This window comes from Anser cygnoides, chromosome 3, assembly GCF_040182565.1.
Source record: "Anser cygnoides isolate HZ-2024a breed goose chromosome 3, Taihu_goose_T2T_genome, whole genome shotgun sequence".
In the NCBI taxonomy this organism is placed as follows: domain Eukaryota; kingdom Metazoa; phylum Chordata; class Aves; order Anseriformes; family Anatidae; genus Anser; species Anser cygnoides.
Window position 1 is genome coordinate 19,539,096 of NC_089875.1, and position 15,208 is coordinate 19,554,303.

Here is a 15,208-nt window from a genome sequence, read left to right on the forward strand (position 1 = left end):
GCTGGCACTGGGGACAGAGGCGCGGGGCTGTCCCCTGGTGCAGCACGGGGCTAGGTAGCAGGGTTACTGTGAGCAGCGCCCCACGGCCACGGGGGCGGGCGGCTGCGGCAGCCACGGCCGCCCGCCTCCCTCCTTCCCCTCAGGTGCCGCGGGGGGGCGGCCGCTGGCGGCGGGCGGGGCGGGCCCGGAAGATCCGGGTCGGAGGGGACGGGAAGTCGGGACGTGGCCGCCGCAGCGGAGCCGGAGGATGGCGGCGGCGCTGGGCTCGGGCCGCCTGGAGGTGTCCGTGGACGGGCTGACGCTGAGCCCCAACGCCGAGGCGCCGCCGCCCTGCGAAGCGAGGCCGGGGCAGGGCGACCCGGCCGCGGGGAGGAGCCGAGCGGGGCCCGGCTGCCAGGGCCAGGCGGAGGCCGGCGGGGAGGCGGCGGCGGAGGAGACGGCGCTGAGCCCGGAGCGGCGCTGGGGCTTCGCGCTGGAGGAGCTGTACGGGCTGGCGCTGCGCTTCTTCAAGGGTAGGCGCCGGGAAGGGAGGCGGGGGCCGGCCCCGGGCCGCTCGGAGCCGGGCGGAGCCGCGGGCTCCCGGGGGGCGCGGGGCGGGCGGCGCCGGGCTGAGGTGCTGGGGTTCGTGCCGCCCGGATTAAACACGGCGCAAAAAGCGAGCCCAGCGCCCAGGTTTGTCCCCGCGGGGAGCTGGAGGCACCTCGCCACGCGCAGCTCCGTCCCTCGGAAGGCAGTTGTGCGGTGGTTGGGGGGGAGAGGCGCTGGCTGCCTGGGGAAGGGCAGAGGGGAGCGGCGTGCCCGCGGTAAAGACGGTTTTACCCTGTGCTTGTGAAGGCTGGTCGGGTGGCGGTCTGGTGTGGGGTGGCCCACGGCAGAGCTGCGAGTGTAGCAGCAGGTGGAAAGCTGGGAGGACGGTCGTCTTTTTTCGTCACTCTGGTTGACTTACACCCCGATAGCTGTTAGCATGTGAAGCTATAAGCAGCGTTCTGCGTCCTGGCCCTGTTCTTATTTACTTTCACAAAGCATTTAAATCCTAATATAGATGTATTTTTTTTTTTTTTTGGTAAGAATCTCTGAATCCTAAAGGTCTCGGTTTGCTGTGTCAGAAGCTGCTGCCGCCCCGTATCAGGCAGGGAGCGCTGTAATTTCTGTCTCTTGCCGCTCTGTACAACAAGCTGCTTGGGAGGGTTTTAGTTTCTTAATGAGTGTTTGTTCTTAAAACGTGATGCAGAAAAATGGTTCTGCAGTAGCAAATCCCTCATCTCAGTCAGCTGTGATTTCATTTTGTCTTCGGCTTAATAATCTGCTGAAACCGGTATCGACAGTATAGAAATTCCGTGCTGTGCTTGGGCTTACCTGGTGTATGTCTGTTACGTCTCATCTCTTACTACTCACCCTTTGCATTTAACTCCTTTTGAATGGCGAGAATTCATGTTTCTAGGTTATAGGTCATTGTGGCGCGTTTCATTTTGTCTCAGTTTCTTTGTTGCCTTCCTTTTGTTAAAAGCGCATCTGCAATTTATTGCTGCTCTTTAGCCCTCCGCAGCTCCTTGCAGTGCGCAGTTCTGTTCATAAGAGAACTTCCCGCCTTGTATGAAGCTGTCAGACTTTCCAACTGAAGACCATGCTCCTCTGGCCTTATGGCTAGAATAAGTCATGCGGAGTCATCGCATCTATCTTCACGTGTACTTTTTTTTTTGCTGAAACTGGTGTAACACGAGGGTTTTTATTTATAGATGTGATGATGAGCTACAGGAGCTTATAATACTCAGATTACTGATTCTGCTAGCTCGTTCTATATCTGTATGACTCCAAAAGTAATTGGCCTTGTTTCCGAATTATTTTGGTTTATCCGCTGTCAAAACAGCGGTGGGAGTGGGCAGCCTTGTGGATGCTGAGGAACAAATACAGATTCCTCCTTTACTTCAGAAAGGAACACGCTCGGGATCTGAAGGCTGTCGTGTGTCGACAGGGATGAATTCTGCATGCTTGTTTTCTGATCGTTCTTCTACGCCGTATTGATACGGAGGTGGTGGTGGGGAAATCTTTGAAAAACCTGATCCGTCTTAAAGCTGTTTGGTACCAGTGCTTCAGTGTATGATATTAACGTACCATACAGCTACTGTGAGGCAAGCTGGTGACTAAAGGCAGCCCGCGGGGAGGTTGGTGTCTGGGTTAACTGCGGCTGTTGGGGTGGGGGGAGCTTGAGCGGGGGGGATACCAAGGAAGTTGCTGGATGTCAAAGCTAAGTGGTAATCGCCAGTTCAGTAGCTTTTTCTCTGCTTCAGCGTATAGACTGAGTTCTCTGGTTGTAACTCGTAATGCACTCTCTTCCTAGAGATGGCTACAATGGCTGCTAATGCTTGTCTGTGGTGGCATATTGCAGAATTGCTCAGAGCCAAGACGGCAGGGTGGGAGTGCGTGTAAACACAGTGAAAAACACAACTGAAAATAGGCTAGGATATTAAAGAGCCTTGAAAGCTACTTTAGTCTGTCTCTGATAAAGGAAGACAGAGGAGTGTCTCTGACAGCTGCTTTTGCTTGTGGAACTGGGATCTGTCAGTGCAGGTGATCTGTTCAAGGTGTTAGCTGTCCCCTGCTGTAGGAGGGGGTAACTCACATAGATCTGCCAGCAAATCTCTTCTGGTATCAGCCTGGCTTTACAATTTTCTGTATCACGTGATTGAAATGCCATTTTACTCAGCCTTCAATATAAGACAGTCCCTGAAGTGCGCATGCATTGTCTGAAGTGACTTGCAGTGCTGCATATCTGGGCAGACTGTACAAACCATCTCACTTTGCAGTGTAAAAGCTCTCCTGGTGCCGTAAGTACTCCAACTTTGTTTGACTACTCCAAGTTATTTCCTCTTATCCTAACAGGAGTGCATCTTCAACTCAGCAATATAGCATTCAAAATGAATTTTGACCTCATTTTTGGTGTGCTAATTTGATGGCATGGTTGTAGTTCATTAGTTAAGTAGATTCTTGCCTAAAAAAAAAAAAGGAAAAACCCTATAATATATCCACATTTTTTTATAAAGTTAAGCTTCGATCAGATTTAATAGGAAGGATTGATTGGTAACGCTCCTGTTGATGCAGAGCATCTTCAGGAAAAAAAGAATTACAAGTGTAAGAGGTGGAATCACTGCCTGCAGACCAAAGTAAGCAGTTCTCATGTTTCTTGGTTTTAGTCTTGCTCATTAAAACACTGCAAATGAATAGCATTGACATATGTGATACTGGCTTTTAAAAGCTACAAGGTGACAAACGACACTTCAGACTGTTTCCTTGTTTGCCTGGGACTGAGTGCCGTTCTGTGGGAATTAAGCATTTCGGGTGAGTGCAGTAGATGAGCTGGAGTGGAAGTTGCAGCAGATTGTGCAGTGTTCCTTACAGGAAGAAAAAATCTGAAGTTGGAAAGTACACTGCATGATGCAGTGTTTTCTGAAGCATATTTGTTAAGCTCCCTGGAGCCTGAATTTGTGGTTTTATACGAGTTCATTCCAGTAGCACAGTGCCATATAGCAACATAAATCTCCATTATGTGCTTTTCATTAGTAGTTATTGGGATGACTTCATCTTTTGGTGTATGCAAATACAAACGGTGGTGTTCAAGCCCCTGTCAACTACCTGTACTGTAAGGAATGTCCTTGGCTTCCCATGCGCTGTTATTCAGGAATATTCAGCTGAGTGTATCTGTCCCCTCCGGTCTCCCCACCTATTCCTGTGCACATCGTCCGGATTTCTTATTGTGTCCCTTAGAGCTGTTTGATATTCCTAAGTTCCCTGTCAGCTGCGTAAGATCCGTGGGTAATACCTACTTGAATGATACAGTCATGGATACGTGAATGAATTTGGCACTTCTGCTTATCTGCACTCACTAAGACTCTTTTTTGGCACGTTTAACTCTGCAGATGGCTTCAGCTCCTCTGGTCCAGGTCAACTTGCAGCACTTCTAAATCTTCAGGGTAATTGTACAGCATGGTTTCTGCCTAAGAATTCAACTGAAAAATGGCTAGCGTATGACTACTCTCTCTTGACTGGCTCCAAATACTTTGAGAGTTTGCTTCTGATCTGTATTATCTACAAGTTGCTGAATGCCTGCCTCTTTATTTCTTTGGTCTGTTTTCATCTCTTATTTAGCTTGTTCGTTCTTCTTCCCTTGGGTTCCTGTTCTTCGTAAATGCAGATTTTTGCCTTCCCTTGTTAGGCCTTCAGGTCTGACTTCTCAGTTCTGTGAAAATGCAGGTGTGCTGCGCTCAGCTGCCCAAGGAAATCATCTCTTTTTCTGCTTTAACCCTGCTCAAAAGTGAATACAAATGCTTGCGTCAGCTGGCTTAGGCATCAGTCCAGCAGAGTGAGCAGCAGCGTTTCTGGCAGACCCGTACAGGTACACAGGTTGTGCAAGGTAAGTGGTGCTGCAGCGACCCCTCGAGAGGCATGCCTCTCGCAGAAGCCTAGCAACAGCTTCACTTCAGTACCCTTTGCGAACTGACTTGGTTTTAAGCATGTAGCCCTGGGGTACTAAGTGTGATTTCCAAGTGTCTGCTGTTTATAAAGGTTGATGGAAGTGCAAAGCGCTTGGAAGTCAGGAAAAGCCAACGGGCTCCTTGGGTGTCTGGGTGGTAAGACCTGAGACCAGGGAGAGAGCTTACCTCTGCTGGCTTCATTGCAAAAAGTGCTGTATCCTTGGGGGTGGAGCTGCAGGATGTGGTAGTTGGCATCTTTTAAGGATCACAGGCTTGCTGGGGTGGGAAGGGACCTCCAGGGCTTGGCAAGAGCAGCCTTCTCTGGACTGTGTCCGTCTGGATTTTGAATATCCCCAAGAATGAAGGCTCCGCAGCCTCTACGGGCAACTTGTGCCTGTGGCTGATCACTCGCCCAGCAAAGAGGGTGGAAAAAGGCCACCTCTTACACTTAAGTCGAATGTCCTGTATTTCAATTTGTTTGCTGTCTCTTGTCGTTTCACTGGGTACCACCAGGTAGAGTCTGGGTCACTCTTTACCTGATGGGATTAGAGGGGGGGTGCATTTTCAGGAATAGACACTTCTGTGCACAAAGCCTTCTGTTTTTTGAAGCTGGAATAGATATTTGCTGAAAGATTCTGTGATGCGGGGAAAAAAGCGAATAATTTTAGATTCTGAAAGAGTGAAGTTAACCTCTAGGAATGGGTAAGAAGTGATTAAATGTCCGCCTTCCTAATTTGATTCGGGCTTAAAAGCTAATGGTATGTGCACAGTTGTTCTGCATGATGTTTTAGCTGAATAAATCCAGTAAGAATAAGTCCAGTAAACATAGTAAACTTTGTCAAGAAAAAAAAAATCTTGCTGTGATATGCAAACGCTTTTCCTCTGGGGTTGTCTCTGATTCTCAGTTTTCAGAAATACCGACTGATAGCAGTGTTTTCAGCAAGCCCCAGGGGAGGGGTTTTCCCTCCCCTTCTGTTCTGAGATTTTTCTTTTCCTGTTAATGATTCTGTTTACGATCATCAGCTGAGCAGTTTCTTAGTGTGTCAGCTTGAATGTCTGAGAATGAGTTGAACTGTTCGGTTCTGGGCTCTGGGCAGCTTGGTCCGAAGTGACCTTTATGGTAAAGGAGAGCTGGAAATCAGTGGCAGCCGTGCTGTGACTCCCGACTGAGCGCAGAGCAGTTACGTGTTTCACGTGACTGTGCTACTGTTGTTTACCTCCGATAACAGCTTCCTCGTTTCAGTCCTTCCCAAAAGAGGTGATGCTTATTCGTTTGGGTTTCCTGCTCAGGAAAAGGGTCTTTATTTAACCAAGTCATTGCATATAGGGGTGTCTGTTTCTTAGACTTGTCATGACAGTTTGTTAAATGGGCTGAGGCAAGTCCTAGTCGACTAATTCAAGTATTGTTTTAAATCAATGCAACTTCTTCTCACCAGTAAATGGCGTGATGGGATCTAACCGGGTGTGCTTTGGAAGGTGTTGGTGTGGAGCCCCTGGAACTGTGATACTGTTTTGGTTTATGCTGCCTGTATCTTACGGCCAGAGCTCTCTATACGCGCTGATGCTGGTTAAGTCACCTCTAAAATTTCTCACTGTGAGGAATTATTCCAGCTGCCTGGGCAAAGTGCAGCAATCAAACTGCCTCAAGGAAAACTTTCCCATAGTTACAATTTTTCTCACTCCAGTCTTTCTTGCCTTTAACCTTGCTTGTTCTGCATTCACCAGTGTGAAGAGTACGGAAGAAGAGCTATTTATAAAGTTAACCTCACATCTTTCTGTAGAAAATCCCTCCTATCCACATTACAATACACTTGGCAGACATGTTTGAAATGAAGTTAAGCTTTCAGGTATTTTGGCAATATAGGTCCATATGGTATGATGGTCATTAATTAACATAAATATTTGTGATAACTTTCTAGCTAAGATTCACTCTAGATAGCATGATAAAAACACTTCAGAGTTAAGTTTCAGCAGCTGAAGTTAGATGTGTTTCTTCTGGACAAATTGTTTTACTTGAATCGAATCGACTTCAGTTGTCAAACCTTTAATGACTTGTCTTCGTCTCCTTTTCTTAGAGAAGAGGTTGTGATTGTTTATACAAAATACTCTGCTGTCTTGTGCTTAACGAATTAATCACAACAGTGAAACTTTCTCTTCCTCTACAGAAAAAGATGGCAAAGCCTTTCATCCAACATATGAAGAAAAACTCAAACTTGTGGCGCTGCACAAGCAGGTTCTGCTGGGACCTTACAACCCTGACACTTGCCCTGAAGTTGGATTCTTTGATGTGCTGGGGAATGATAGAAGGTAAAAGGCCTGTTGCCTTCCTTGATCATAACTCTGCTTTTCCTGCCTGAAGTAAATGCCACCTAATTTCGACAATAAGAAAAGTATGTGGGTTGCCTCAATATGGGTGGATGGTAGTGGAATGTGAGAGCAGCCTTTTCAAATACATCTTAGAAATATGAGTCACTGTTTAGTAAAGGAGTTATCAGGCGATTACTGATTTTTTTTTAAGCCACACTGGGAGAAGCTCTTGTGCTGAGGTCCGGTTTCTCATAGCAGTTTAAAGCCTGTCAGCTCTGCATTAACGTGCAGGCCCAAGTTTCCTCCTCCTAATTTCACATCAGGGCTGCAACAGTCCAAGTCTTTTGCCAGTGGTAACAGCATTTGCCATAACGTTCCTGTTAATGCTAAGGATAATTTGTGAAATAAGATACATGTTGCATTCAGTCTAGTAAATCTAGGTGAGGTCAGGGCAGTCTCTGCCTGCAGTTTTCTTGTTTGATGCTGTTTCTGGTGGAGAAGGGCAGTCCTGTGTTGTACTTTGCCTCTCAGAGCTGGACCCAGTGCACTGTTTTTGCTCAAAGAGATGTAGCCATTCTTTAGAAAGAAGCAAGCTGTTGCAGTCAATTAGGTTGAGAACTTTAATCAATGGTTGTTACTGTGTTTGCTCATCTGGGAAAGTGTATGCATTTTTTCCACAAGCTAGAGTGGAAGGAGGGTGAAAATAAAAGATTCATCTTCCAGTTTACTTGTGCCTTGGAAGTTTTTGGACACTATTTAGAATTCTAAGTAGGGTTGGCTGATGGTATGTATTAGATTTCATATAAGCACTCGGATATGTCTGTTTGAAATGGTTGTTCAGGTAGAAGAGAGCACTGAAATCTGCAGGTTTAAGATCTGTTTCGAGGGAAAAGTTGTTGATTCTCTGAAATGCCACATACTAAACTTTGGTCCTCGGTCTCCCAACTGTTTTTCCTTTTCTGTGTTTTCTGAGTTCACTGCTGACTTGCAAAGAGTTGAGCCACCTGTTCATCTTTTCTCTGCCCTTCTCTTACCCCCCCAGGAAGGAATGGGCTGCCCTTGGAAACATGTCAAAACAAGAAGCTATGACAGAATTTGTTAAGCTCCTAAATAGGTGCTGCCACTTGTTCTCAACGTATGTTACTTCACACAAGATAGAAAAAGAAGAACAAGAAAAGAAAAGGTAATGTTTTTCACTGCTGCATCTAGCTTAGGTTGATGAAATCACTTCGGGAAGAGAAATGCTTGAAGTTCGGGTGGCTGTTGGTAACCAGTTGCTCTCAAAGTCTTTGTACGTTGCCAGCAATTAATGATTTTTTTCTCAGGTGAATATAACTAGAACATAAGATTTTTTTTAAATGTGGTGATGCTGTGATCTCTTTAAGAAATATGCACTTCACAAAATATCTGCTCTGGTACGTCAGTATATTAAACGTATAGAAAATGAAATTTTTAGATACTTGAAACTCTTATCAAGTTGCTAACCCATACTAAAAGAAAGGATGTCCGGATGTCCTGTACTATTCTTATAAATCATGTGATTATTAAATAGTAGTATCTCTGTGATTATTGAACATATATTACAACTTGGAAGCCTTGAAGACTTCTTCCAGATGCTTTTTCTACAGTTCTTTGCTACAGGTCGTATAATAATAGCTTAGAGTGGATATCAAATTAAAATACACAATTTACGTTTGTCATACTGCGTAGTGCAGTAAGACCAAACAGTAAGGTTTTCTTTTGGTATGCAATAAGACACTTCTCCAGTCAAGTTGAAGTGGGAGATGATGCCAAATGAAAAGCTTTTTTTGGGGTAGGCAAAAGGCAGGTTACAGCATGCTGAAAATAGCTCATCCTAGGGTTGTAGAAATATTTCAATATCTTATTGAGTGGATGTTGCAGAAGAGAAGAAGAAGAACGAAGGCGCCGTGAAGAAGAGGAGCGTGAGCGTTTACAAAAAGAAGAAGAAAAACGTAGGCGAGAGGAAGAAGAGAGACTGAGAAGAGAAGAAGAAGAGAGGAGGAGAATAGAGGAGGAACGGCTTCGGATGGAACAACAAAAGTGAGTAGCTGAAGTAAACAACACTTGAAAGAAAGTAATTGTCTTACATTTGAGACAATTCTATCTAACCATATAAATAGTTATGCTAGCACTGAATACCTGAAGTTCCAGACCACTGTAGTCTAGCAGTGACACTTGCAGTTCTTAGTGAAGAGGGATACAGTCTGCAGAGAATAACTATCCCAACATGTTATTGTATGCAGTCTTCTCAGCTAAAATTGCCAGAGAGATCTTGTTTGAAGAGAATCTCTGGAGATCTGTGTGTTCAAGGACTGCATGCACCTCATGAAATGTGTTAGAGGAGGGCAAGAAAGAAGGATAGGAAGGAAAGAACTATTAAGTTTGCATGATACTTTTATCTTCCTCTGAAGTATCAATATCTGGTCATTGATGAATGTAACACATGAGGAAAAAATGAATCCTGGGTCTAGGTGGTAGTTCTTACTATACAATTTCTGCCCCTCTTTTGGAGAGGGGAGGAAAACTGAGCCTGTGCTTGATGAACCCATGTGTTTCTCCTGAAGTTTCAGCAGTTCAGTTTGTTGGAGATGCAGATGCCCTATTTGGCAGCTTTTTTCTGTTTGTGAATTAGGCCACGGTCAGTCATGCTTTCATATGGTTGCACAGTGTCTTGGGAAATTAAGGTGGTAATATGAAGTGTTTTTAGATTTAACAAAAAATATTGACATGCAGTACCACAGTGGGCCTGTTCTTACTACTGTTTGTAGAAGGGCTACTAGGATGGTTTCTGCATGTTTTCTGGAGGAAGAAAATGTGTTTTTTTGAGAAATTTGTTGGTTGTTTGAGAAATTTAGTAATATGTTTTTCTAGCACTACCTCTTTATTGGACTATATATTATTATATACATTATATATATATAATACTATTATATATTATATATTATTGGACTATATATTGGACTATAGATAGAGAATTCTCTAAGAGCTCTTGATTTTTTTTAACACTTGATGTTGTCAAAATATTAGGTAGAAACTGTTGCTCGGTCTTATATTCTCAGCATATTTTTAGACAAAACTCACGTTTGCATATACCTCTGGGCTCTGCTGTATTATGTAGATTTGTTTCATTTTTTTTGCAGAAATTGAATTAGATGTCACTTAAATAACCTAAGTACAGGAATTTCCCAATGACCTCAGCTGTTTGTAATCTTCATGCTCTCTTCCCACTAATGTAGGCAACAGATCATGGCAGCACTGAACTCCCAGACCGCCATGCAGTTCCAGCAGTACGCAGCCCAGCAGTATCCGGGCAACTATGAACAGCAGCAGATCCTAATTCGACAGCTTCAAGAACAGCATTATCAACAATACATGCAACAGTTGTATCAAGTCCAGCTTGCACAGCAACAGGTATGACAGACCAGCTGAGAAACTTGGATTTTGTGTTATAATCTCTTTGGGAGATGTTAACTTGCCTACTTTTATCTCCTTGAAAAGCTAATTGCTAGAAGGAGGAGAAAGAGTGTTCTAGTGACTAATGCTGCTTCAGTTCCAAACACCAAAGCCTCTCTGTCTTTTCAAGTAGTTTTCTGAAGCAGCCATTAGTTAAGAAAATTCTAAGCAGCATCTATTAACCACTTTGATGCAATTCCTGGAAACAAAATGTTAAGTGCTTTGCTGCAGCATCTATTTTATGGCCAGTTATATGGGGGTACGCACCAGTGCAGTGAGTATGAACAACCCTGTTCAAGTGCTTCTCGATATATGTATCACACCTGAGGACCTGCAGAGCAGCAGGCTTTGGTTGGCAATGTTTCTAGTCGAACACGCACGTAGCACAGTCACACCACTACTGGGTTTGAGATTGTTCCTTTTTGTCAACTTATAGCAGTATCCGCTTACAGCAGTACTGACTTCTCTCCCCTCTTGCATCTTGTCTGACATAAGTGTCTAAGAAGTTGTTTGGTTGCCTGCAATAGCCTGCTTGTGGTCTGGGTGGAAGGAGACCATGTTTCTGGTAGCAGTGGGTGGGAGAAGGACCTTGCTTCTGCACAAAGACTTTGTGTGTGGGCTTCAAAAGCTACTCCTCTGTTTGGAGGAATGTTGCATCTCTGGAAAACGTGCTGTGTTCTCTGAAGCTTATTTTGAAAGTTCAGGGTAAGTGTCTTAAACAGATGTAAAACAGGCTTCAGACTCCAGCATGTCTGACCTCGATGGGCAGGATCTGAATCTTAAATAACCTGTATCTGCCAGCTTGAGGTCTGTTATCCTTGAGCTGAAGGTAAAATCCAGTGGCTAATTCCCTGTGAAGACATTTGTATTTTAAAGAGTCCAATGCTCTCAGCTAAGAGCTGTTCACGGAAGGAGCAGAACCGAAGTGGTACAGGAAAGTCAGGGGCTTTCTGCCCTTTTATAGTTGCTCTTCAGGCTTAATGCCACCTTGACACCAAAGCATTGGTACCATAGTGGTAAGTGAAAGCTACGGTCTCATCAGTCTTGTTCTCGATGCCTTCTGTAATTGATACCGCTCCCTTGAGACCGAGGTGTCTGAAGAGATGCTGCCAATTTTCCTTGAAAACTTTCCTTGCCAGCATTCTTGCTTGCAATTATGGCTGCCTGTTTTCTACACAGAGAAGACTAATGCCCACTGAGATCCAGGGCAAAACAGTCTTTTCTTTGTAGTGGCTTACAAATTAATATATCTGCCAGGCAATGAAGTTCATCTTTCAAATCAATACTTGGACATCACTGCTGGAGGAAAAAATGAAAAAGAAGCAATAACTGAGCTAAGATTATCTAATCCTGCTTAAATGTTCCTGAAGACTCAGGTAGCCTACGTAACACTTTTGACGAGTCCTTTCCTTTTGGATGCCTGTTACCTCAGTCACCTTGGAACTTAATGCAGTTTAAAAGTACTGTTGTGTCACGATTGCTTCTGGTTGATCTTCTGATATGATTAATTTCACAAAGGCTGTATACAGTACCTTATAAAAAGTTCCTCACCACTTTCCGTTGAAATGGAGCTTTGGTAGTGAACCTGGACAGAATCTGTATGATTGCTAAAATCTGGAATCTAACTAATATTTGACTATCACTAAGTGATATGGACTTCCCTGATAGTAAGTACATGAAATTCTCACTGGTTAATGTGTGCTGCTTCTGGTGTTTTGTGTCAAGCTTCCTATTGGGGAGGAAAGGAAATTTGGTGACTCCATTTATAACTTCTACTGCAAAAGGGAGACTTTTTGTTGTTGTTGTTTGTTTTTTCTTCACTTAATTTCTTTCATTTTAGGCAGCCTTACAAAAACAGCAGGAGGCAGTCGTGGCAGCAGCAGGGACACCTCTGACCACTGCATCAAAGGTGAATACACCTGCCCAAGGGGATATCCCATCCATTAATGGGCAAGCCAGTACGCATGCAGACAGCCCTGAAAAAGAGCTGGATCCAGAGGCTTTGGAAGAAGCACTGGAGAATGGACCAAAAGGTAGGATTAGCTACATCACTTAATAAAAGATAAATCACAAAAGCCCTCATTAGGATTTAGATGTCTTAGGTATGATTACTGTGGCTCTTTGCTTGGCTTCATTGAGCTATGCAAGGGCTAGGTTTGATTTCTGGGTCTAGTTTTTCTCAAGGGAGAACAGTGCACAGGCAGAGGATGTTTTGGGGGAGGACAGAGGAAGCAGCAAAAGCATTTCCAGCAAAGTGGATGGGATACAGAATCTTCTTTCACTCTTGACTTAGTCTGTTTTATTGCATGAGTTCTAGCAGAAAGCTGTTTTGTGCAAAGGTGTATTCAAATGTCAAAACTGAGCATTTATTTAGTCTTGGGGATTCAAAGAAAGTTGTCTTATTCTCTGTTACTACTGCCCTTCCTGTGGTTTAGCCTTGTTCTGTGTGCAGTTCAGGCTGCAGTCCCCTTGCATCTCCCACCTTCCTCCAGCTGCTTCTAGGAAGCTGCGGAAGTAGAGCAGGAATAGTAGCCTCCCAGCAGATCTTCCATCACTGGTATTTCTGGGTGTTGTCCTTTTTACATTCATCCACAATCAGTAGTCTTCAAGACCTGCTTGGATCTCAGTAAGAAACCCGTACTAGTGCAGTCCCTGTCTGAACAGAAGCAACTCTGATGGTCCTCAAGTGCACCTAAAGCAGACTTCAGCATGCTACATACGTTACTGAAACAAAGCTTAACTGGAATATCTTTCCCCTGTCTAGATTCTGTTCCAGTGATAGCTGCTCCATCCATGTGGACACGACCCCAGATAAAAGACTTCAAAGAAAAAATCCGTCAGGATGCAGACTCTGTGATCACAGTGGGCCGAGGAGAAGTGGTTACAGTTAGAGTACCAACTCACGAAGAGGGGTCTTACCTCTTTTGGGAGTTTGCTACAGACAATTATGATATTGGTTTTGGGGTGTATTTTGAATGGACAGACTCCCCTAATACTGCAGTCAGTGTGCATGTCAGTGAATCCAGTGATGATGAGGATGAAGAGGAAGGTAAGCACGCTTATTTATACGAAATTCCAGTCTTGCAGAACTTGTGATGCAGGAAAACCCCACTGACCGTCTTATGCCATTTCCTAAATCCCCAGTGTCTACAGTGTGTGGCTTCCATCTAGCTGGCATCTTGTGTGCAATTTTAAATAGAAAGTAAAATTCTGACAGTAACATTAGATGCTGCATTTGATCACTGATAGGTTAAAATAGTTGAGGGTGAGGAAATCCTTCTCGTATGTATTACTTGTAAATTAGTGTGCCCTCTTGTCCAATTCAGCTATCAAGTAGGCTAGATTGAAACCCATGCTATAGTACAGCATAGCAGATCGGCACATTGAAACTTTAAGAAAAGTCCTGCCCCTCTGTTCATGAGCTCTTTCTAAGGAGGAAACTTCCTTGAGGCTTCAGAATAGCTTAGAAGAGCAGTTCCTTATATTGTCCAAGACCCAGGTCTTAGCCTTTACCTACAGGGGAGCCTGGCATGCCATCAGGAAAAAAGACAATGTTTTGAAACCATCATGCAAGAAACATCATGCAACTTGCTTAGAAGGAACTGCTCTGACATAGGAAGCAGAAGCTTTTTGGACATTACTGCTAAACAGTAGCAAGTGTGTCAGAAGGTCAGTAGCAGTCAGTCAACGTGGGGGTAATATCTTAAAACTAGAGCTTGACATCTTTACAAGCTGACACAGCTGTGTTGGAGATACATGTAGAAGGTTTTTATATCAAAGTGTAAATCTTGTGATTAAAGCAAGCAATGTCTATATTGAACCAGAGTCAAACTTACCTTTCATCCAGTGCAGTATTGCAATGGTAAACTGATGATTGTTTTCTTGAAGAGGTAGTAATTGATGCTTTTTCAGTGAAGGAGCACAACACACAAACCTATGCGTACTGTTCCTCTTCCCTTTGAATGCTTTAGCCGCAGCCTTGGTATGAACCTCAGCCCATCAGATTTCTAAACTAACAAAGTAGTCTCTTGTCTGCTGCAAAACTAAGATCTGACTCCTATTTCTAAAGTAGTCATCCTTGTTAACCGTTGCTTTTTTTTTCTTCTTACAGAAAATACTAGCAGTGAAGAAAAAGCCAAAAAGAATGCCAACAAGCCTCAGCTAGATGAAATAGTGCCTGTGTACAGACGAGACTGTCATGAAGAAGTGTATGCTGGCAGCCACCAGTACCCAGGGAGAGGAGTTTATCTCCTTAAATTTGACAACTCCTACTCTCTATGGCGGTCAAAAACAGTTTACTACAGAGTTTATTATACTAGATAAAGGTGTGGCTGTATTTGAGGCTGGGCTGTGCAGAAGATGTCATTTTATTTGGAATTTTCTTCAAGCATAATGGATCCTTTTGAGTCTGTGTTTTACCCTGTCTGTATCTGTATGGTTTGTGTGAACTTGCCCAAGCAGACACTGGGATCTTCCTGCTCCATGACACTAATGCATATTGCATTGGGCTTAACACAGGATCTCCCCAGCCATTTTGGGTATTGAAGTTAACCAATGGAAATCATTGGATCCAGTGCTTAAGGTCACATCAGCTGCATTTGTTCAAGCCTCATGTAAAAAGGGGGAAGGAAGTTGCTGGTTCACTGGCTGAGTGATCTGATGTTTCCAGGTCTGTATGCTTTGAATACCTTGTTAACAGTTAATTTAAAGGTCCCATCAATAGCTGGTAGATTTGGATGCAGTTTGCTGTGTAGCGAGTTTCTCTTAACTGTAATCGAATGTCAGATTTTTACACCATTAAAACTTGAAAATTTAAGTTGATGCAGTTTAGAAACAAGTTGTCTCAATTCTGTCCTCATCAAAGAAGAAACGTTCAGTTCCTTAAACTAGTGTAGTAGTTTAGGCAAGGATGAACAGCATCATGGAAGTACAGCAAGTAACCTCTTCTGAAGACATAA

General features: G+C 44.0%; 1 protein-coding gene across 1 annotated transcript; it reads left to right on the top strand.

Moving 5' to 3' along the window:
* Positions 1-200: 200 nt before the first annotated feature.
* Positions 201-15,071, top strand: ACBD3 (acyl-CoA binding domain containing 3). The gene is made up of 8 exons (XM_048057547.2): positions 201-512; positions 6,635-6,776; positions 7,819-7,959; positions 8,679-8,837; positions 10,034-10,208; positions 12,091-12,283; positions 13,015-13,299; positions 14,362-15,071. The coding sequence occupies exons 1-8, from the start codon at positions 248-250 to the stop codon at positions 14,571-14,573; spliced, it is 1,572 nt and encodes a 523-aa protein (XP_047913504.2). The 5' UTR covers positions 201-247; the 3' UTR covers positions 14,574-15,071.
* The last annotated feature ends 137 nt before the right edge of the window (positions 15,072-15,208 follow it).

What these genes read in the sequence shown, in the direction of transcription:
- ACBD3 (XM_048057547.2), top strand. Translation starts at nt 248, where the DNA reads ATGGCGGCGGCGCTGGGCTCGGGCCGCCTGGAGGTGTCCGTGGACGGG. An exon ending in GTGCTGGGGAATGATAGAAG is followed by an intron (nt 6,777 to 7,818) that starts GTAAAAGGCCTG and finishes TTACCCCCCCAG; the next exon opens with GAAGGAATGGGCTGCCCTTG. An exon ending in TGATGAGGATGAAGAGGAAG is followed by an intron (nt 13,300 to 14,361) that starts GTAAGCACGCTT and finishes TTCTTCTTACAG; the next exon opens with AAAATACTAGCAGTGAAGAA.